Consider the following 21,957-nt stretch of genomic DNA (forward strand, 5'->3'; position numbering starts at 1 on the left):
AGTCAAACCCAATACACCAATACATAATGTCAGCTTTCTTTGTTCTCAGTCTTTATTTGAAGCAAAACATTTCAACTCACTTCCATTTCTGGAAATGAGAATTCTTTGGTAATATCTAATCACTTAAAAAAGCTGTATTCCTATGAAAATGCAGAAGCAGTAGGTAAGGACAAGAATTTTTGGGACCTGAAAGTTTTTAGTTTCCCAGTAGTACTGATCAGTGGCTTTTGAGGCTGTGTTGGCTGCACGCATGTAAAAAAGAGCAAAAGTGACATGCACTGGCTGAAGCTGGAATAGGAAAGAAAAATTATGTCCCCAGTGTACGTTTTATCTTAATCGGATCTTCATTGAAAGCTCCACAGGTGTACCCGCGTCAAGGTCATCAAATGGCAGCTGAGACTGAGCATCATCAGACACCGATACATAAATAATTTCACAAGTTTTGCAATGGCTGATATACAGTTTTCACAAAAAGTCTATTTGCACAAAAATTTATTTTTTGTGTGTGTGTTTGGAGTCCAAGAGAAGCAGGCCATGTTGTGAAAGGAGAAACTCGGGTTTATTGAGGCTGGTGGGACTTATCTGACAAGGGTCTAACAACGTGAGTCAAACAGCACAAATACCTTTTACATTACCTAAACGCATGTCACGGTGCTTAGCATCACCCCTAAAGATTTATTTGTCACATAAAAAATCTTAAGCTTTCATGTTTCAGATGTTAGATGCATTCAAGTCATTTGCAAATGTGTTGCTGCAGCAGCTGAATTTAAATAGCGACTTATCCAAGCTGTAGAGCTTTGGATGAGTTTGTTTTGGATTACTGTGGACAGGAACAATGCTATGTAGCTAGAAACAATAAACCCCAAGTCTGCAGACTTGGACAGTCTGCTTGTGACTTTTCTGAACAGCGGCGCTCATCAAAACACTTGCTGTGTGGAGACAATCTGTTGTGACTAAGACTGTTTCTGTGATTAATTAGAATCCTGCTTCACATGGTTGCTATAACACTGTGTCCTCTGTCACGTTTTTATTTCTACAAGGAAGAGAAGAAGAAATAATTAGTGATTTTAGTGAATGTTCAGGAAACACATACATTACCAGTGTCACACACAGCCAGAGCTGATGATATATGATGCTGTAAACCGGAAAATTAAACATGCCACACATACCTTACACATTCTTGAGGCCAGTTTTAACTTTCCATTTCCCTGTATAGTGACAGTGCTATACTTAACCACATACAGGTGTGTTTTTGGCACCAGCAGCGAGCTGGCAGGTGTGTTTGCTGTTACAATGTGATAATGACTATCATTACACCCCAGGTAAGTGCAGGCTTGTTAGCAGCAGGCCAAGATGGAGACAAGAGGAAAGCAATAATGCCTTTATCAGGATGTGAGTGCACAACTGGCATTTCAGCACCTTAATCACACACAGAGTCATAATACATACTTATGCAGAGGTACAGACACAGCAAAGCAGTAAGGAAGAGATACACAAACAGAAACACACATAAATTAGGACCTTGCTGATTTAAATTTAGCTCCAAATGAACCCTTCAGAAGTATCACTGCTGAAAATAAAATGATGCCTGTTATTTTCCTGCAGGAGGAGAGCGCAAACTAGTGTTTTATAATATAACATAATGATGAAATGCAGACCTTATGCTTCTTAATCACGTAGACTTTTAGAAAACTCTTTTACAAAAAGTAACATTTTTAATGAATGCTGCAAAAGTCATGTTTTTACATTAAACTTTGACGCGTAGTAATATTTCATATGTTTATATGGGCTCACCTCAGAGTTATCTGAGCTCCTTTTCCCCCACACATCACTGCAGAAAGTCACACTCATGCTGATCCAGGTAACTGTGTTTAGAAAGCAAATGGGTAATCTCTCAGGCCTGCTCTCTGTTTCTGCACTTCACCATATGGGGTATATCCATCACAGCTTTTCACTGCCTCCTTGGGTGCCGTAAACAGAAAGAAGCAGATGTGTGCAAATGTGCACATACATTGGCAAAACACACATTTTGAATGATGGTACTTGTGAAGGCTTAACTGGCTATCTTAACGTCCTAAATTGAGTAAATGCTCACTTTGACCCTGAATTCTAAGTCTGCATGTAGGCTTTATTATAAGTCTAAAACGTTTCCTTGGTTTTCTATGGTTAAAGAAAACTTTAATTACTTCAGAAACACTACTGCACACATACATGTGTTTGAGACCTGTTGTTCTGGAGTCAGTCTGGGGAAAGCTCCAAAGAAAGCATTATTCTCTAAGTGATTTTTCAAAATGCCATGGATCTAGGTCCAAAACAAAGCATATTTCAGCACCAACTGCACCAGTGATAAGAGCTTGAATGTTTTTCTAATCACCCACAGCATGTAGTAATGTTGATTATAATTATACTGATTTCATCAGGACGGGCTTGAACGTTTGAAGCGGGCGACTTTTTAGACTCTTAGCAGCTTGTTTTGTAGCTGTAGTGCTTTCAGAGTTGGCATGTGGTGAAATGGTAATGCATCTGTAATACTTTATGTGACAAGTTAATGGTTTTTTCATCTATGTACTTTCATTGTACTCTGTCTTTTCTTCACTTCTCATTCCGACTGCTTGCAAGTTAATTGGTATTGTAGTGCATTGTGCAGGTTAGTGTGGGTGTGTGTCTTAGACAGCAATGCACCAGATGTTATTTTATAGGACAGAGGAGGCGGCTCTCTCATGACTAGTTGTTGCAGCCTTGGTGATTACAATGTAACTGTGTCTGTGGCCACACCAGCCAAACACAGTCTCTTGTACAGACTGGGGGAAACCATTTCAAGTACAACAGCCTTAATGTGTTTTGATTAATGGCTTTATTAATCTCTAACAAATATGTTGCTGTGGTTTAGTGGTTAATTCATTAAATGCAGAACATCATCGGTTTGATTCCAGGAGTAATCGCAAACTCAACCTGAGGGAATAATAAGGTAGAGTGTACTCTTAGTGCCGGTCCCAACCCTGAATAAATGGGAGGGTTTCATCCGGTGTAAAATATGTGCCGAATCCATTGCAATTCGTTTTTAACTCTCACAGATTCCAATAAGGCACTCAATGGATTCCTCTGTGGCAAATAAATGAATTATTCATGCATAATTTAGTTTATAACAAAAACAGAAACCCATGGGTAGTTATAAATGAACTACTAATTTTGGTTCAGTATAATTATACCGAACATTTAGCCACACTCGTTTTTTTCAAGGACTCTGGTATCTGATAGATATGCAGAGGTGTCAATGCCGGACATCACTTTAGTCAACACATACATATACCTGTGAAATACCTGTTCCATTTAAACACATATGTGTCCTTTTCCAATCTTCAAGTGTGGAGGTGTGTGTCAGTACAAAATATAACATTCTACTATCTAAACACTAATCTAACAAGTAGATTTTATTTGTTGGCCTTTAAAACTGAACGGCTATAATTCTGAATCCCATAGACCCATGGCTGACCCACCAAGGAACTGCCACTGAAGCACACCTTGTACTTATCACTTACAGAATGTCAGTATTTGACACCGTGGGATGTGAATATGTTATAATTAACTGTATAATTGAGAATATTACAGTACTATGCAAAAGTCTAGAGTGTCTAGAGACACTCCTTTTTTCTTAAAGTTTTGCCTCCAGTAAACCATACTTACTCTTGAGCAATAGTTCTCCAAACTTTCTGAAAACCTTTCAAAGATTTTCCAGTCCTTGAACCTGACATTTTCATTTTTTATTTTTTTTGTTCTTAAGCCACTAAACACTCACCTATGACCCATCCCAGCATAAAAAAAGAGATGCATGCAGCCGTCTAGTGTTCACCAAAGCTTCATCATAATTGGTGTCAGTGGAAGGGTGGCTGTCAAAAAGACATTCTTAAAAAAGGAAAACAACAGGCTTTATAACAGCGAGTGTCACCAGTCATCTGTAAAACACAGTGGAGGCTCTGTCATGGTTTGGAGTTACATTTCAGCCAGTGGTGTTGGGAATCTTATGCAATTATGAAGAGAGAAAAGTATCAGGAGATTTTGGTCCTGTCCTGATTGTGGACAGACAGAAACACTCAAAGGTGGACCAAACTGTCGTGGAACAGTTCGTAGATTTTATTTGCAACCTGTGGGTTGAACAACAAAGTTGATTTAGCTGCAAATCTGGATTCAGAGCACATCCCAAGTGAGGCTTCCCAAGACATAGTACTGGGAAATGATGATTTCTTTGGAGTCTGAGACATATCCCTTGAAGAAAACTAAACTGACCAAAAAACAAAACCAACCTAGCCAGACGATAGGTTCATTTACGCCAAGTTCTTATGGTCGGTCCAAACATCCAAAGGTTGCTTGGCCTCCTTCAGTCAGTGCCCCATTCTTCCGCAGGTCTGTTACCTACATCATAGTTAAGCTTGGAATAAGGAAAGAAAGAAAAGAGCACTGATACAGCATTGCCCTACAATGACATCAGAATCATCAATTTCACAATAAACTGAAGGCTTGGATCAGGCTGAACAAGTACAGGAGCAGAGGTGAATTTCTCCTTGAGACACTTAAAAGCTGCTTCTGAAGACCAAGTGACAATTTAGGCGAGTTTAAATAGAATTTTACTTCAATGAACCTCTTGGAGAAATGTGCAACCGCTGAGAACCTTTGTTTTTTTTTGCACACGTCAGGACTGGGCTTAGATTTTCTCTGGATCGGTCTTCAGCTGCCCACCTTTCAGACCATAAGCAAATGACATATGTAATTCTTATTTTACAGCCGTTACACAACTTGTTTTCAACCAGACTCTGAAGTGCTCTTCTGATGTGCTCTTCTGATGTGCTGCCCGTGTCCCTCCGGGTACATGGAAAAAATCGAAATGTCATCCAAATATACAAATACAAAAAATGTAAATAATCCCTGACAGCATTATTTACTGGGCCTAAATAACTGCTGCAGCATTTGTTGGAGCAAAAGAGATCAGCAGATAATCATAGTGCCCAAGATCAGTTTTACATTCATCCACTTCTTAAATGTGCATCAGGTGATTTCCACTCCTAAGATCAAGTTAAGGAAAAATCTTAGCACTCCCCCACAGGTTGAAAAGCTGAACTGATTAGTTGTTAAGGGTATTTGTTTTATAGGGTTATGCTGTTTAGTCTCCAGTAGTCCGTGCATCAATGGAAAGTTTTATAATTTTTCTCTAAAAAAAAGCATGTCTGGCCTCTATTGGGAAAACTAGCCAATTATTTTCACTGATGCAGCAAAATCACCAATTTGTCTCACTCTCTCTGTCTCTTTAGTATCTCTGCGTTGCAAGGAATCAGTTTGTGTTTCACTGGAGTCCAAGTTATTTACACAACCAGGCATAAACACTTAAGATCAGGGATGAATCTGATTTAGTGCTTGAGCCAGCCAGCTGTTTGGCATCTGATGTCACGGGAAATTCTCTCAGTGGTTCGTTTGTTCGACAAATCTAAATTATTATTATTGTGTTGCCTAATAATCAAGGGGATCAAGTTTTGCTTATGGCTGGTATTCATAATCTCTAAAGGCAACATCGTCCCCAGATGTCTGACACTGAACGCTAGACATTCGTTCATGTTTTCGTGTAACACAAATACACAGACAGACAGGGCGAATGCACGAACACAGACACGTGTGCCCATACACACTCTTCTCGTCTTCATCCTGCTTTATCTCTCTTGTTCTCTTTCACACGCGCACGGACTCAAAAATCGTTGTTTCTCACAGTCTAGTCTGGCTGTTGTTTGATTTACTGGGTGACCTCTGACCCCAGCTGGGCTGAGCTGGATGGACTCTCGGCCCTGCTGCAGCTCCAACTGGTTCGTCTCCAACATGACCCTGCCAGACCTGCGTGCATGTGTGCGCCTGTGTTTGAATGCCTACACACACATCTTCATTTGTTTTCACGTCACTCCGTGGTCCCAAAACCTGCAACAGTTACACGCAGTTCCTTTCTTGAGTTCTGTATATTTTTAAAAAGTTGATGTACTACATATTTGTTTAAATTACTGCTTGTTTATATGTCTCAAATCTGCACCTGTGCTGCCTCCACATAACAGCTAAACTAAATAAAGTCGTCTTCATGTGTGACTTCTCATTCAATGAAAACCTCCTGTCAGCAGCGCAGCCACAATACCAGTGTTTTAGAAACTGCTAAGAGACCTTTTGGTCCTATTCATTTCCTGTTTTTGTGAAACCTAAATTAATTAAAGATGGCAACAGTAATTCGACTCAGTCTGACCTTTTCCTGTGAAAATACTCACACAAGAGGCTGAGAGCATAACAGTGGGGAGAGACCGGTTCATTAAACCACTCCAGGGCCAAATAAAAGTCTTCTAAACCAATTAATTCAGTTAAACAACAGATAATTCATTTTAAAACCAGAAAACTAAAGAAAAAGACTTTGTTTCGGCTTTCATCCACGTTCGCACTTTAGCCCGATTCCTTTTCATACTGTTTTGAAACATTTAACGTGTCCGTTAAAAAAAGATCGTATTCATTTAGAAACATATGTCTTGAAGAGGCTCACTGTTTACTTGCCCTCAACATGACCTTCACTATAATGTGGCTAGCGCTAAGCTATACGCACTATATGAATTAGAGCCTGGAGAGCCTGAAAAGAAGAGTGTGGTGAGACATTTTATATCTACCTAGACTCTGAGTAATATCTAACTCTGTAGTAAACAAATCTGTCAGCGCTTGTCTGAACACATAAATCCACATGTATTTTTTTCTTTATGCTTCTTTGATGGCGCTTCTTTAACTCATAGATGTGGTATTTTTTGAACATAAGTCTAATCTTTGAAGGCAGCTCATAGCTTGGCGTTTTTGAACAGATGTGGGATTCCCGCTGCTCTCTCCTACTCATGCATCTTGAACTAATAAGGTCACCTTGGATTACAGCTTCTTAAAGGAACAGTTTGACATTGTGAAAATACATTTATTCACTTTCTTGCTTGATGTTAGAGGTGGAAAATGTCTCCATTTTAATATCTGTATGTGAACTCTCATATAATAGCTCAACGCAGGACCAAGAGTGGAAGTTGAGAAACAGCTAGGCTCTGTTCAAGAAAAAAAAAAAAAAAAAAAACAGGAAAAAAAACCAAAAACTCTGAATTTTGTTGTTTAGAGACAAAGTCCATCCAGGCAGGAAATGATTCTGACTGCTAGTGAGAAAATTCAAAATGACTTTTTACTTAAGTAAGCATTATAATCCTACTCAAATAGGTTAATAGTGAGCTAGTTGCATCATAAAAATACACCAATTAGCCATAATATTATAACTACCTGTTTAATATTGTGTTGGTCCCTCTATTGCTGTTGCTGATCCATCGAGGCATGGACTCCACCATACCCCTGAAGGTGTGCTGTGGTATCTGGCACCAAGGTGTTAGCAACAGCTCCTTGAAGTCCTAAAAGCTGAGAGGTGAGGCCTTTCAGCCTTTTTGTGGGTTGGTCTTGTTTGTCCAGCACATCTCACAGATGCTTGATCAAATTTAGATCTGAGGAATTTGGAGGCCAAGTCAACACCTCAAATCTGAAATATCTTTGCTTTGTGGCAGGGTGCATTATCCCAGTGAACACAGTTTCCTTCTTCCCATGGTGGATACTGGTGCCAGGTGTTACCCAGCTAAGCGAACCACACGCACAAGGACATTCATGTAATCTAAAAGAAAACATGATTAATCAGACCAGGCCACCTTCTTCCATTGCTCTGTGGTCCAGTTGTGATCCTCACGTGCTCATTGTTTTCACTTTTGGCAGTGCAGAAGGGTAGGCACGCACTTCCTGACTGGAACAAACTGTGATGCATTGTGCATTCTTACACCTTTCTATCAGAACCAGCATCACCTCTTTAAGCAATTTGAGCTACAGTAGCTTGTCTATTGAATCAAACCACACAGACCAGCCTTTGCTCTCCACATGCACCAGTGAGCTCTGGGCACCCATGTCACTGATTCACCACTGTTCCTTCCTTGCACCACTTTTAATAGATACTGACCACTGCAGACCAGGAACAACCCAAAGCTGCTGCAGTTTTGGAGATGCTCTGATCCAGTCGTCTAGCCATCACAATTTGCCCCTTGTCAAACTCACCCAAAACCTTATGCTTGCAAATTTTTCCTGCTGATGTGTTAGTTGATGTGTTAAACACATCAACTTTGAGGACAAAACTTCATTTGCTCCTTAATAAATCTCACCCACTAACAGTTGCAATGATGAATATAATCAGTGCTATTTATTTCAACTGTCACTGCTCATATTGTTATACTTGATGCATATTTAGAGTGCCTGCAATAAACATACTCATTATGTCAAATGGTAATTTCTCAATTGTTGATTCATTGATGTGTATGCATGTCTTTATACTGCTTTTTATATTGCTAAGTAGCTTGATGTATAACAATGCAACCTATCTCCAAAATAATAAGCAACTAAATATTTCAAATAACTGGTACAGAGTACAAACTGAGGTATTTGCATCCAAAACATAGCTGTATAGAATCATAAGCTCATTTAAAGTCGTAACATCATATAACCATTTAAATCAAATCAAATCAAATCAAAATTTATTTATATAGCACATATTAAAACAACAGTGTTGACCATAGTGCTTCACAGTCACTAAAAACATGAGACATTTAAAACAAACAATAAAAGAGGACAACAAACAATAGGTAACAACGCAACAAGCTAAAACAGCCAACTAGACAGAATCAAAAGCCAAAGTAAAAAAATAAGTTTTAAGACGTAATTTAAAAGACTGGATAGACTCGGCAGTGCGAATATGAACGGGGAGGTCATTCCAGAGTCTGGGTGCCATGGATGCAAAGGCCCGGTCGCCTCTCGACTTCATTCGAGTCCTAGGTTGTCCTAGGAGCCTGTGGTTGGACGATCTAAGTGCTCTGTTGGGATTGTATGAATGGAGTAAATCAGAAAGATAACTGGGCGCTAAATTATTCAAAATATTAAAAGTGAACAAAAGAATTTTAAAATCTATACGATATTTAACAGGGAGCCAATGTAATTTGGCTAAAATTGGAGTTATGTGTTCATGAATTCTCGTACCTGTTAAAAGACGCGCAGCTGCATTTTGAATTACCAAGTTACATTCTCCTATCCATTCAGTGGTGGTGGTGAGGGGGGTTTAAAAGTATTAGTAGTCATGTTCTGTGGCACCCCATGGCCCCCATCTAGACATGCCCCTGTTGTCACAAGCAAGTCAAATATGCCATATGCCAGTTTTTAAGGCTATTTTATTTAAGAGTGAGCCAGCTGTCAGAGTTTTTTTCTTTTCTTCTTATTTTAGTGTACAAACTCTTTTGTACACTGAAGAAACACATGGTACAGAAGGGTTGCTAACATAGTCATTTGACACAGCAAAATTGTAATTTTTAGTCAGCTAAAGGCATTGCTATTGTTTCAGTCCTTGCTTCCATAATGTATGACAGCTTCTGCTTTGTCTCTGTGAGGGCTGTAAAGTGGCTTCTAATATGTTCAGAGACAGCCAGGTCGGTGCTTTTAATGGTTTCTAGCCTTTATTAGAAGCTGTAGGAGGGACTTGCTTTCTGTTAGGAAATAACACAAGGGCAAGTATTCTCCACACAGAGTCTAACAGCAATTTATGAACTAGTTATGACATTTTATCCCACCGGGTTGTTCAATAGTCACTAAATGCAATTCACTGATTTGTTTTCATGGGCACCGTTTGTAGTGCTTTTGAAGGGACCTGAGTTGAACTGTTTTTGCTTTCATTTTTAATTAACATTTCATGCATTCACAAAAAATGCTTTCAACTGGAATACAAGAAATGCTGCTATTAAAAAAGGGAAATTAATATCCATGCATAGAAACAAAGAGGTGGCATTTGGTTCCTATTTCATGCTCTGCAGTGAGACCGGCAGCTGTCACTTCATTTAAAATATCGTTGTAGAAGAAAAGACTATAAAGATCTGAATGACTCAATGTTTGATAGTTTCAAAAATAGTTCGTTTTTAGAGCATTTGTTTTCCTTACTGCAGTCTAACAGTGACTCCCTTCAAAAGAATTGCATGGCATACTTCCTATGCTCAGCCCACCTGTCAAGCTGCTCTGTTATAGCACGCTAGTAACACCCTTCCTAAGCTTACGGTGTTATTGGGTTCGCTATTTTCCTTGTTGTGCAACACAGTAAAGGCCTCAATCTGTTGTTTTCTTTAAGCCCGTTGATAAGGAAGTGGACTCCTTCTCTTTTCCTCTTTCAAGCGAGAGTGACCTAAAAGACGGGATGAGGCAGGTACGTGTTGCAGCACAATAGCCAGTAAATCTCTCCACAGCAGCCACACTAGAGCCCTGAGTGCATGGTTATGGAGGGAGGCTAATCAGCTTTTGGCAGATGGGCTAATGTCCTTACAGTGGCTGAGAGGGGGGCCTATATTTAGTGTCCACTCTCTCCCGCTTAACAGGGGATAACAGTGGCCCTGTTCTTCTTTCCATAGCTCATCCATTGCTGCTTAAATTCACCAAGAGACCAACTGAGGCAGAGATGAAGGGAAATGAGTGAACACAGAATTATCATAATAATAATAAACACCTAGAGTGAGAGCTGTAATCTCAAGTGACTCAAAATAGAAGAGTCAGTAGTTATGCACATCGAAATCTTTTCAAAAGCAGGCATGAAAGCAAAAGGAAAAGATAAAGAGGAGAAAACATAAGCAGAGTGCCAAGTAGAGAGACAGAAGAAAGGAAAAAGATGAAAGACAGAGTTGAGTAACGTTTTTTCCCCACTGTCAGCAGGGAAAGTGACATCTGGAGGCTGAAGCTTGCGGGCATTAGAGTGATGCAGACCTGGAGCCAATCCACTCAGCAAGTTACCATGTGTCCCTGGAGACCTGGGCTCTGCTGGTAGTAAGGTTTGTAAATTCGTGATACCTGCTTGCCGTTTCAGATTCACTTAAAGCTAATTAGCTTGGCAAACAGTGTGATGACGTTCGTTGACGCTCATCTGTGACGTCTCACTGAGGGGAAATCCTTCACGTTCAGCTGTTACTTGCTGGCAACAAGAGTCATGCACTTGTGTGGATGTGCGGGCACTTCAGAGCATTGACCTAATGAGGACTTTTCTCTTACCTGGACACCAAATCCAAATGCCAGAGCCGTTTACCTCGGCTAAACTAAAGTTCAAGGTGGTGAAACGTCTAATAATCATCATGCAAAGTGCTACTGCGGCTGGTAGTGTTTGTGATAAGAAAGAAAAATCTTAAAACATCTTATGTCCAGTGGGCTCCTTTTGCTTTTAATTAAGAAATTGCTGCACTTGAACACAATCATCAGATGTTTATTTTCAGGTTCAAACAGGATTGCTGTTGAAAACACTGAAAAACAATGAAACAATCTCTTTACAGCAACAGAAATCCACATGGAACAGCTCAGAGCAGAACGTACAATGAACATGTGTAAATGTAAATCTCAACCACTGTATTCACCAAAGCAGGTCTCCATCAGCCAAAACTAATACACAGAAAAGCACCTTTAAATTCAGTGACACAGCCTTGTCTGCTAATTCGTCTGAACACAAAGTGTACAAAAATAGAGATCGATAGAAAAATAGAAGATCTGACTTGTTTGAGAGGGAACATTCTGAGTGAAGTGCAGAATGCAGTTAAAAACTGGAAATGTACTCTGTCACTCCACAATTGTTATGAAAACTCTACTTTAAATCTCAGACGAAACGCTTTAATGCCTTTCAAATATCCGTGGATTTTCAGTTCTACTTATCTCATTATTTCCTCACTGAGACAAATTTCAGCAGCTGTTAACTGTGTTCTCCTCTGCTGGGCCCGAGCTCTGTTACGACACCCTTGCACACACAAACCAACTTCCACTCCTTTGACAAATTTAGAGCTTGTAGCTTGTAACACAATTGTTCCCTTTTTCTGTTACATGTTGTTTTATTTTAAAGCAGATACATTATGGCAAAATGCATTCGAACTGCATACAAAATTTCTTAATGCATTTGATAAAAAAAAAAATAAATTAAAAGTGTTTTAAATCTTTTACAATTTTCCAGTGTAATTTTTTGAAAACTGATCGCCCATGTTTCAAAACTTTCTGTTAAACATGTGTTTGTTACTCAAAGGTACCTTGTAGAGTTTGTTTGATTTTAGGAGCTCTAATAGAGCAAAATCTTTGGTTGTATCGTGCATGTGTATGAGAACATGCATACATGTGATGTCATGCATGAGGTCCAGGGCTGGCCATTTGGCAGAATGGGCACTTTTCCTGTAAGCCAATATAAGCATTTGCATTTGGGTGGACGCACCGGTTTTTCAACAACACGTCAGGAAAAATAGTCAGCTGGCCAAAATGGGTAGGAGTAAAAGGGAAGGCACTTGTGGAGAAAGCTGAAAGCCAAAACACAGATGCTAAGTTTGTCAAATTAAGGACCTGTGGGCCATAGTAGATGATTGTGGTGGCAGGTGCTGTGAGAAGAGGCCCAACAGCCGGACAGTAAACGAAATAAAAACTTGCAATAAGGAGAAGCTAATTTAATTCAGCGTTTTATATAGCACTAGTTGACTTGGCTTTACTTCAAGGCATTTTCATATTGCAAGAATGCACAAGAATCCCGCCGATCAGACAATCCTCTGCGAGCAATCACTTGGTGACAGTGGAAAAGAAGAACTCCCTTTTAACAGGAAGAGAACTCCAGATTTAATTTTCTCCCTGTTGAGCTAAAACCATCTTTAAATGTTGATAAGTTGTCTCAGTGGAAAGTTTTGGTTATTTTTTGTTAGCCAGCGTTTATCATTAACAGCGTTTTTAGGCAGTGAGCTTGCTGTTGCTCTTCTTGGAGCTGACTTTTCCTTGGCTTTACAGTTTATTGTCTACATTCTCCCTCTCTCCCTCCCACACACAGGATGTCATTTGGGATTTTTTTAGGATTCACTGCAGAAAGTCGTGCATTTTTGCAGAGCCCCCTTTATGAAGTGTGCAGTTCCTCTCGCTTGTTCTTCATTCCCTTTTCCTCACTACAAACTTTTAGTGTTTTACGGGAGCATCACAGTTGATATACAGATTCAGAGGAACGCAAAGATGGGTAGAGAGTGACATGATTGTGGTGGGCCAGTTTAAGTGAAAGTGCTGGACCTGACCTATTTCTCACAGTTACGCCCTGATGAGATTGCTGCAGCTGATTTCATGCCATGAACTCACTTCAGCTTTTTAGACCTTAGGGAAATAGTGTAAACAAAGAAAGAAACTCCACAGGGTGCCTTTAAGTAAGCTTGAGTGGTACATCTGAAAAATCTGTTCTTTTAATTTGCATTTCAGTTTGCATCTGGCAAAGTGTACAAAAACACATGAAAATGTGTTTTAATAAGACTGTATTTTGAAATGCACAATGGGCATACATTTCTTTCTGTCACATTTGACCCTGCACATGAAATAGGTTGCTATACACTCCTTCACCTTAATTTGCAACCCATCCATCCATCCATCCATCCGCTACCGCTTATCCTTTTCAGGGTCGCGGGGGGTGCTGGTGCCAATCCCAGCTGTCATAGGGCGAGAGGCGGGGTACACCCTGGACAGGTCAACAGTCTGTCGCAGGGCCAACACACAGGGACAGACAACCATTCGCGCTCACATTCACTCGCACATTCACACCTAATGGCAATTTGGATTTTCCAATTAACCTATCCCCTCAAGCTGCATGTCTTTGGACGGTGGGAGGAAGCCGGAGTACCCGGAGGGAACCCACGCAGACACGGGGAGAACATGCAAACTCCCCACAGAAAGACCCCGGCCTGATGTTGGAATTGAACTCAGGACCTTCTTGCTGTGCGGCAACAGTGCTAACCACCGTGCCACCGTGCTGCCCCCCTAATTTGCAACCCATCTCTCATTTTAAAATAACCATGCATTATATTTTTATAAGTATTTTTTAGACACTCTCGCCACCCACCTCCTACAGATGATGAGATTATGTTGGTACTTCCTCTTTGGTAATCAGGATGTGTACTTATCCAGCAGCACTGCTGATAAGAGCATAATCTTGAACCAAACACTGTTAAAAACATCAGGTGGTCCGATACCTCCCTCAGTGTTAGAGACCTTAGTCAGCATTGGTAAATTTTCTGACCATCAGTACATTCATAATCATTTTGAAAATGTCATGAGACAATTCAATACTACTCTAAGATAAAGAATGACAAAAAACAACTCTTCCCTTTAGGCTTTATCTAGGCACTTAAAAATGTATTCCTGTACAGAAATAAAGCATGCATTGTTTTGTTGTTGGGTTTTTTTTGTTGTTTGTTTTTTTGTTGTTTTTTTTTGTTGTTGTCAGAGTTCAGAAAGAAAAACTTGAGTAACAAAGCAGATCTTTGGGTTGTAAACAGTACTCACTTCCTTTTTTTGCAATTTTCTTTGAAAACAAAGTTCCAGTCTCCCACAAACTCAGTGCAGACGGTAAATATGTGAATGAAAACATCTTCTGCGTCCTTTGCTGCTCTTTGCTCTTTGTGGCCATTTGTGATCTCATGTTTTGGTTTGCAATGTGAAGAAGATGTGCTTATTACACATGTCAAAACCCACAACACACCAGAACACTATCCTGTCCAGGCTATTTATGACTCAGAGCCTCAGCGACGGTTTGATCTAGCAAACCCTCGAACTGGCAGGCCAGCCCCACTCACTGGCATCTCTCCCTGTGTGCTCACCTCCTGCTGTGGCATCCTAACCCGGGGGGAAAAACATTTCTTTCTCTTGCTGCTTTGGTCCTGATTCCTTGTCTTCATTTTCTTGCCTTTCCTTGATTCTCTTCTTCCTTGCCCAATCTTATCTCTTGCTTTCCTTTTGTCCTTTCCACAAACTTCCGTTCTCAAGGAGGAGATTTATGAGTGGGTGGGAGTCCCAGCACTTACACAGTGGTGCATGGACATAAAAAAGGTTTAGTTACAGGGCAACCAAGTGGCGTACATGGGGTGCTGCAAAGAAGCAAGGTACTGCTGAGGAGGAGAGGGTGGGCATGAGTAGACAGGCTGAACCTGTGCTACGTAATAGTTGCTGAAGTTGCCATCAGAGACATATGGAGCCGGCTGGTAGAAGCAGGTGACATTGGCAGCATTGGGTATGGCATTCTGCTGGACCAGAACCCGAAGGGCCAGCGACGAGATGAGGCTGAGTGTCTGACGCCTCTCGTGGCCCATCAGGCACACAGTGCTCTCTTGCACCACATTGTACAGCGTGGCAAGGTAGTCATACTTCCTGTCCTCCAGGTCTACAAAGTGGTTCTGCAGATAGGACTCCAGCTTTCTCCTCTGCTCACTCACATCAGGAAAGTCTATGAAGAATCGCGAGCACATGTAGCGCTGCAGCAGTTTCATCTCGGTGTCAGAAGCTGCACGGAAACCCCGAACCAGCAGGTGGCAGTACTTCAGCAAGCCCCCGCCGCGTATCTCCTCGGGGCTCCTCGTGCAGATGAGGCGCTTGCGCAGGTGATCGAGGGCGGTGGGGAAGTCACCATAGACACTTTCCCCAAGGATGGTGGGGTGGAAAGTTGCAGCCATTGGGTGCTCCGAGCACTCGTAAAAGAGGAGGAGCGAGTCCAGGCGGATCTGGAAAGAGTCCACGCTGAACTCAAACTGCCGGCGAAGAGAGTCCACAAACTTGAGCTCCACGTTCTTGCCACGGTTGTTGGACAGTGAGATGAGACTCCAGCGATCTGAGTCGTTACACACCTTCACCATCTTCTGCACATAAGCCTCCTACAAACAGACACAAAGTAAAACATGAAAAGTTTCTACACAATAGGAATCATGATCTTCAAGTAAATGTCATATTTTGCAGGCTTTAACTAGCACACTGAAATCATCAGTGAAAACTTAAAGACACTGTTGGAACAAAGAGAGTGGACAACAAGGGTTTTATACCCACTTTATATCCACACTAGAATTCTATATGCCCTCTACCTTTTTTATTTGTGTGTCATTAAGGGCTTACAAAAAGCACTGCATTATAAGATGAGTAACTAATTGTATATATCAGCTCAAATCATTCAAAAACTCGAGGACCTCCTTCAAACCCTCTCTCACAATCTCTCAACTCCTCCTCCTCCCCCATGTCCTTTTCACAGCTGTGGTAAAGTGAAGTTCTTGCAAAAAGTTTACCAAAAACTTCTTTTTCTGACCGTGACCTGCTCACCAGATGAACGACTGCATTCTGGGTCAGCAATGGAGATATAATGTGTTTTGACCATAGTTTGAGCAACAACTCCACATTAATGTGCACCTGATAAAAATCTCTGTCTGGCCTTTTACTCATCATGTTTTGCTGATCACATCTGTTGGTGGGCCATTAGTAGCCTGGGTAGTCCTTGGTATCCAGGTAACTGAGGGCCGACTGATTAATGTGGATCTGACTCCAATTGGATTAGACAGAATCCTCTTTGAACTGGAAACCAACCTTTTTACTATTTGTAGGCTTATATCTCTATGCTGCACTGACATATTCAGACTTATTAGAATTGGGTGCATTATTAAATCTAAAATGTATGCAATGACTGAGAAATTTTAACTAATTCTTCTTCATGTATAATTCAGGAATTGAGTAATTTTCAAGCTCTGCATTATATGCGCCAGTGCTTCACAGTTCTCATAAGAATCATAATTTGCTCCGTTTGTGAGTCACATTTCTTCATACACTACCTTTAAGGTCACTGGTGTGATCTTTTCTTTATTCACCCCCTCGGGCAAGAAGTCTAGAAGTGAGTCCAGCACTATATCTTTCACTATCTGAAACTCCATCTCCCCTTTCAGCTCGGCGCAAAATATTAAGTCCAGATCTTTCCATCCCAGACCGCTGTCCTCATGCAGGACGTAGCTGGCTGCCGATCCGTTTAACCGCACCTCCCGAACATGTATCCGCTTCTCCTCCATGCGGCTTCGGACCACCTTGACGATATCTCGTGGCTTCACCTCCAGGGTCGGGAAGCTCCATCGCCCGTGAATTGGGATGGAGCCCGTGAGGATGGTGTCCAGCCGATGCACTTGCTCCCAGTTGAGCACGCTGAGGTTGATGCTCTCTCCGTGCGAGTAGCTGTCAGCTGCAGCGCACTCAGCGCTCTCGATCATGTTGACAGGAGGTAGAGGAGGATGTAAACGGCAAAACTTTCTACTAACTCCGTCCGGAGCTGCGGCATTAGCCGGAGGCAGCGTTCTGTGGAAATGACCCTTAGGAGCGGAACTCTGTCACACCAACAAGACCGTGAACGACAAAACGTCTTTACGCATGACGAAGAGAACAGGTCGGGCGGCGTTGCCCCACTTCTTACATAAAGTCTGCTTCTCCAGACAAATTCAGTTCATGATCTTGTCAAGCTTTCGCTGGCAGACTGCGCGCTCCGATCCGTCTCCGTGTCTAACCTCTGGACAGCGGGTGTCAGCTGTGTCGGTTCTTTCTTTCCGTTTCAGCTTTTCGCGACGTCCCAGTAGTGCTCTGACGCAGCTATCTCAACCGAAAAATCCACTGGAGAAGTTTTACTTCTGTCTTCTTTGACTCGCTTTTTGTCTTTTTGATACGCACAGCTTATTGCGTATCCATGCTGAGCAACTTTACGCTCCGTTTTTTTTTGTTTTTTTTGTTTTTTTTGTTTTTACAATGCGCGTTTCCGATCCCCACCTACTTTTCAAAAGCGGTGAGCGACTGCTGTTTGTCTTTTACATTTTGGCCGTTTTGGAGCTCGCTGATACTGCGCGATGCACGGAGGTCCCACTCCACGGCTGCTGGAGAGGTTGTGAACAGATCATTTCCAGTCCGAGAAGCGATGGGGCGGCTCGGTTTGATTGACAGCCCACACCAACTAACACCACCCCCTCCACCCCCTCCGCTTCCCATGGTTAATTTCAGTGGCTTCAAGCTCGAATGCTGAGGCGTGTCTAAAGAAGAATAAAAACTTTTAAATTAAAGTTCTAGCCTTCAAAATCGGGGATTCGTATCCACAAACAGTCACTTTTACTCAAAATCCCATCATTCCGGAGATGCAGCCAGCCTACACTTGTCTTCCTGCAGAGGGGAACCCTGGTCTCACTGGTCCAGTATCAGCTCCCCCTGTTCAGTTTGACATAAATCTATGCACGTTATCAAAATCGGGTACTTAGAATTCTTTCCAACCTTCCAAACAGATAAATTTGTGTAAATTACACAAATATAAAACACTACAATTTTACTACTACGCGAGGTTTCACATGCACCCTCTCTAGAGATGTTTGTTTTTTCTTCACTAGTTATCATCTTATCTCCAAAGTCACACATCGTGAAACCACATTTAATGCGCAAATTTAACAACAGTTTCTGTTTTATTTGTCCTCTTAACCCCAACATGAATGTTTAATTTAAGCATATATGTGCGATGAAAGTTGTCGGTCATGTTCTTGACTGCGGTCCAGCTTGGGTATGGGCCACAGTCTCTCGGGTTAGTTGTCATAAAGAATCTGTCAGTGCGGAGCTGGGCGCGCATATCTGCGTCATTGCAGACGAGCCCATAAACCAGCTTATCGCAGATTACCCTCTATGTGCAGTGTCACACACGTTAACACCGACACACAGGAAGATGTGCTGTTAGCAAGTGCACTTTCACACATGAGGGTGAACGTATTGTTATCCAAGAATTGTTTTTGTGCATGCGCAAAAAGCTAAAACACCGAAAAGAAGGAGAAACGTGATGATAACCGTGAGCCAAGTTTTGAGTAAGACTGAAGCAAAGATCCAATACCATCTGTCAGAAAAAGGGAGGGATGTAAATATGAAAACGCTACATTTTACAGAAAAAAATAAGATATTTGTATCTGTTTAATATCTATTTGTTATTTTAAAGTCCGACATATGACTCGAGTGAATAATCCATGTCAGTTTACAATCTGATAGGCAGCATTGAGATCAAGTTTACTTTAACTATTCGCCTCAGTATCATTGTCAGTCGTTGATGCAGTGAAGCATATGGCAGCTGCTTTCACTTCTTTGTATTGTTGATGCATTAACAGCAGCTACTTAACATTTAAATAATACGGGAAGAATCACATTTATGTGCAAATGCAAAACTTTCAGCATTAGTGCTGCTGCTGCATTACAGGAAATACTGTGCCATTATTTCCACACTGCAAATACAGTACGTAGCTCTGTAGGTTAAGACATAACAACAGCAGGTCAGTCACACTCTTCACTTCCCCATTCACCATTTAGCTCAGTTTAAGCCTTACTGCTTACTGTGAAGCAACTACTTACCTGACCTTTGACCTGCCAAGTGGATGACACCGGATTGGTTTCCGATGTCTAACGACTATCCAGGATTTCAGACAGACCGCATGCCTGGCTGCTAAACTTATCTCCATATATGGAAACAAATTTATGCACACAAGAGTATCTTGAGGTGTGCACTAAATTGTAACCTATCTGTTTATGTGTGAATTATTATTGCACAGTGCCCTCTTTCTATTCAGGAACATGACAGTAAATGAATCAGAGAGTTTTTTTATTAAAAAATTCAGATGCAGACACATGAAGAAATCTCGGCACCCAGGATTCTGATCACACTTAAAATATCTTTCCATATCTTCTGCATATTCTTTTGAAATGTTTCCATGTTTTCCTATTAACCCACTATGTCTTCAGTCCCTCTATCCTTTCCTGCTCTTTGCTCATCCTCTTCCCCTTTCCTGTTTTTACCATTACTACACGTGGAAGTTCATTAAGAGATTACAGTGAAGTAGTTAGGTGAATGTCCATCCGCTCGCTTCCTCCCACTCTTAACACCTTCTATTATTTTCATATATAGCATGCTGGATCATTTTAGTATCTCAAAGATTTTCCATTAAAAAAAGAACGAAAAAAATTTCCACATTTAACCCACATGTATTAGCAGCGTGCAGGCCTGCTGACCACCTCCAGATGTAAGACATTGAGACATTGTCCTGTGCTGAAGGTCACATTGACAGGAAAATTAGCCTGGCACAATTATGATGGCAGTTCTGTGAGTAGCTGCAGACATAGCAGCAGGGTGTAGAAAAATAAGTAAAATAAGCGTATTAATGTTGATGAAAGACCTCCAACCATCTGGGATATTTGCTGTTTTGGTTTTCTGGGTGTTGGAGAATCTCCTAAAATACCACAGGCTGCATGAAACTGCTAGGCTGAATGAAAGTATTCAAACCTATATGCATTTATAGTGCACCGTGTGAAAATGGCAAAAGTAACCAAAATACATTTGCAAGATTCAACACCTTCCCCAGGCAGCCAGGCATAAAAACTTTAGGCTAACAAGATAATAAGGTAACAGGATAACAGGCATAAAGTCTACTGTCTACACGGGCAGCTAAGTCAAGTGTAGGGATATGTACGGCTATCTAAATGGTCTCTGTGGTGAGCAAATGGAGCTACGGGAAGCCTGCAGGGCAACAGTATTTATCAAATAAACTAATTACGCAATTACAAGCTAAACTTTGTCACACAGTACTTAACTGACCGTTTAACACTACTGAACATTGTTTATGCTTCATTGAATGGGAGTTAGGGGGAAGAGTTTGTGATGTGCGACAAGAGTGTTTACATTTGTTCTTGAATTGTTATTTGTGTCACCATCAGTTCTGGTGACTTCAGTGTGTTTTTTCTTTCTTTTTTTTCTGGTACATTTGCACAAAGAACTAAATAGTTCCCCAAAGAGATTAAATAATACAAGTTTTTATGATGAGGATTATTTCCTGGAGTATTTATTTATTCTTTTGCCAGGATCAACACTACATTAAAACCTCAGTGTTGGCGCTGCTTATTGGGAGGTGCTTTAGGGTCATTTGTAATTACATCAAACTCGTTTTAGCTCATGGGCCATATGCAGCCCAGTTGGATCCCAAATGTTTCAGACCAGTAAAACAATTGCATAATATATGTGTTAAGCAGTAGAATCTAAAATTATTTACTAGAGCTGAGGCTTCTTTAAAAAGCTGAAGTCAAAAGTAAGACACCTGTATCCCACACTTTAAACAATTTACCAGATATCAAAGGCATGAAACCTCACAGAAAAGTCATATTTGTTGTCTTTATAATTCAAACGACCTGTCAAGAGATAGAAATACATTTAAATTGCCAGGCACGTTAACAGTAGAAAAGCATTTTATTTAAAAACCAAAGTATTTAATAACAGCAATTTAATTTAAGTGCTTCATCCGAAAAGAACCACTTAAATTAAATCTGTCACTGAAAAGTAAAATATATAAAAAAGCTTCCTTTGCCTTCCTAAACCAAAAAAGAATCTTGTATCTCAGTGTTTTATTCAATTTTCTATGACATTTTTTGTCTGTTATGTCACATCAGGGCCTACTGAAATATTTTGCATGAGTTCCTGTTGTTTTGCCCACAATAACTGTTACAACTTTTAACAAACACTTCACTTTAGCACTGGCGGTGATGCAATCATGCAATTGCAGGCCACCCTGTTTCTGCTACTTGGCATGCAACGCTCAGTCTTTAGCCCGTTGCCCGATCACATACATATAGCACTGTAGATGTATAGTGGGTATCTGCTAATGTCGACAAAGACAAAACTCAGCAGTATTTCCAATCAGTTTTAACCTTGACCTTCTGAAGTGACCTCTGTTGGCCTCAATCAACCCTAAAAGAATATGCTCAGTAGCGTAAGCCCCCTGCTAAACTCTTCCACAGCCACTAATGAGATTCATTGCACTGCTGGAGTGTAAGTCATGCAGCGCAGCACTCGGAGAAGGTCCTCCACATGGTACTGTGCTAACAACAAGTTTAAGAATTTGTTGAAAAGAAGCCCTACCAGTAAAACCACAATGAACCTTTTCCCTCCTTTTATGCATTTCATACGATTATAGATTAAGAGATTTCATGATTAAAAGTTTCCATTTTTGAATTTAACTTATAGACGATGTGTTC

General features: G+C 40.9%; 1 protein-coding gene and 1 long non-coding RNA gene across 2 annotated transcripts; one reads left to right on the plus strand and one right to left on the minus strand.

Moving 5' to 3' along the window:
- The first annotated feature begins 8,691 nt into the window (after nt 1-8,691).
- On the plus strand, nt 8,692-14,906 carry LOC309689895. The gene is made up of 2 exons (XR_014271548.1): nt 8,692-10,303; nt 10,801-14,906. It is a non-coding gene; the product is annotated as an uncharacterized lncRNA (long non-coding RNA).
- Nucleotides 11,329-17,872, minus strand: LOC309689890 (terminal nucleotidyltransferase 5A-like). The gene is made up of 2 exons (XM_082506581.1): nt 16,716-17,872; nt 11,329-15,776 (listed from the first exon to the last, which is right to left on the minus strand). The coding sequence occupies exons 1-2, from the start codon at nt 17,139-17,141 to the stop codon at nt 14,961-14,963; spliced, it is 1,242 nt and encodes a 413-aa protein (XP_082362707.1). The 5' UTR covers nt 17,142-17,872; the 3' UTR covers nt 11,329-14,960.
- Between the last annotated feature and the right edge of the window lie 4,085 nt (nt 17,873-21,957).

This window comes from Aulonocara stuartgranti (genome assembly GCF_965226115.1).
Source record: "Aulonocara stuartgranti genome assembly, chromosome: 15".
Taxonomy (NCBI): domain Eukaryota; kingdom Metazoa; phylum Chordata; class Actinopteri; order Cichliformes; family Cichlidae; genus Aulonocara; species Aulonocara stuartgranti.

Excerpts from the sequence above, each read along its gene's own strand:
- LOC309689890 (XM_082506581.1), bottom strand. The coding sequence starts at position 17,141 with ATGATCGAGAGCGCTGAGTGCGCTGCAGCTGACAGCTACTCGCACGGA. Across the intron at positions 15,777-16,715 it reads TCACACCAGTGACCTTAAAG|GAGGCTTATGTGCAGAAGAT; the intron begins GTAGTGTATGAA and ends GTCTGTTTGTAG.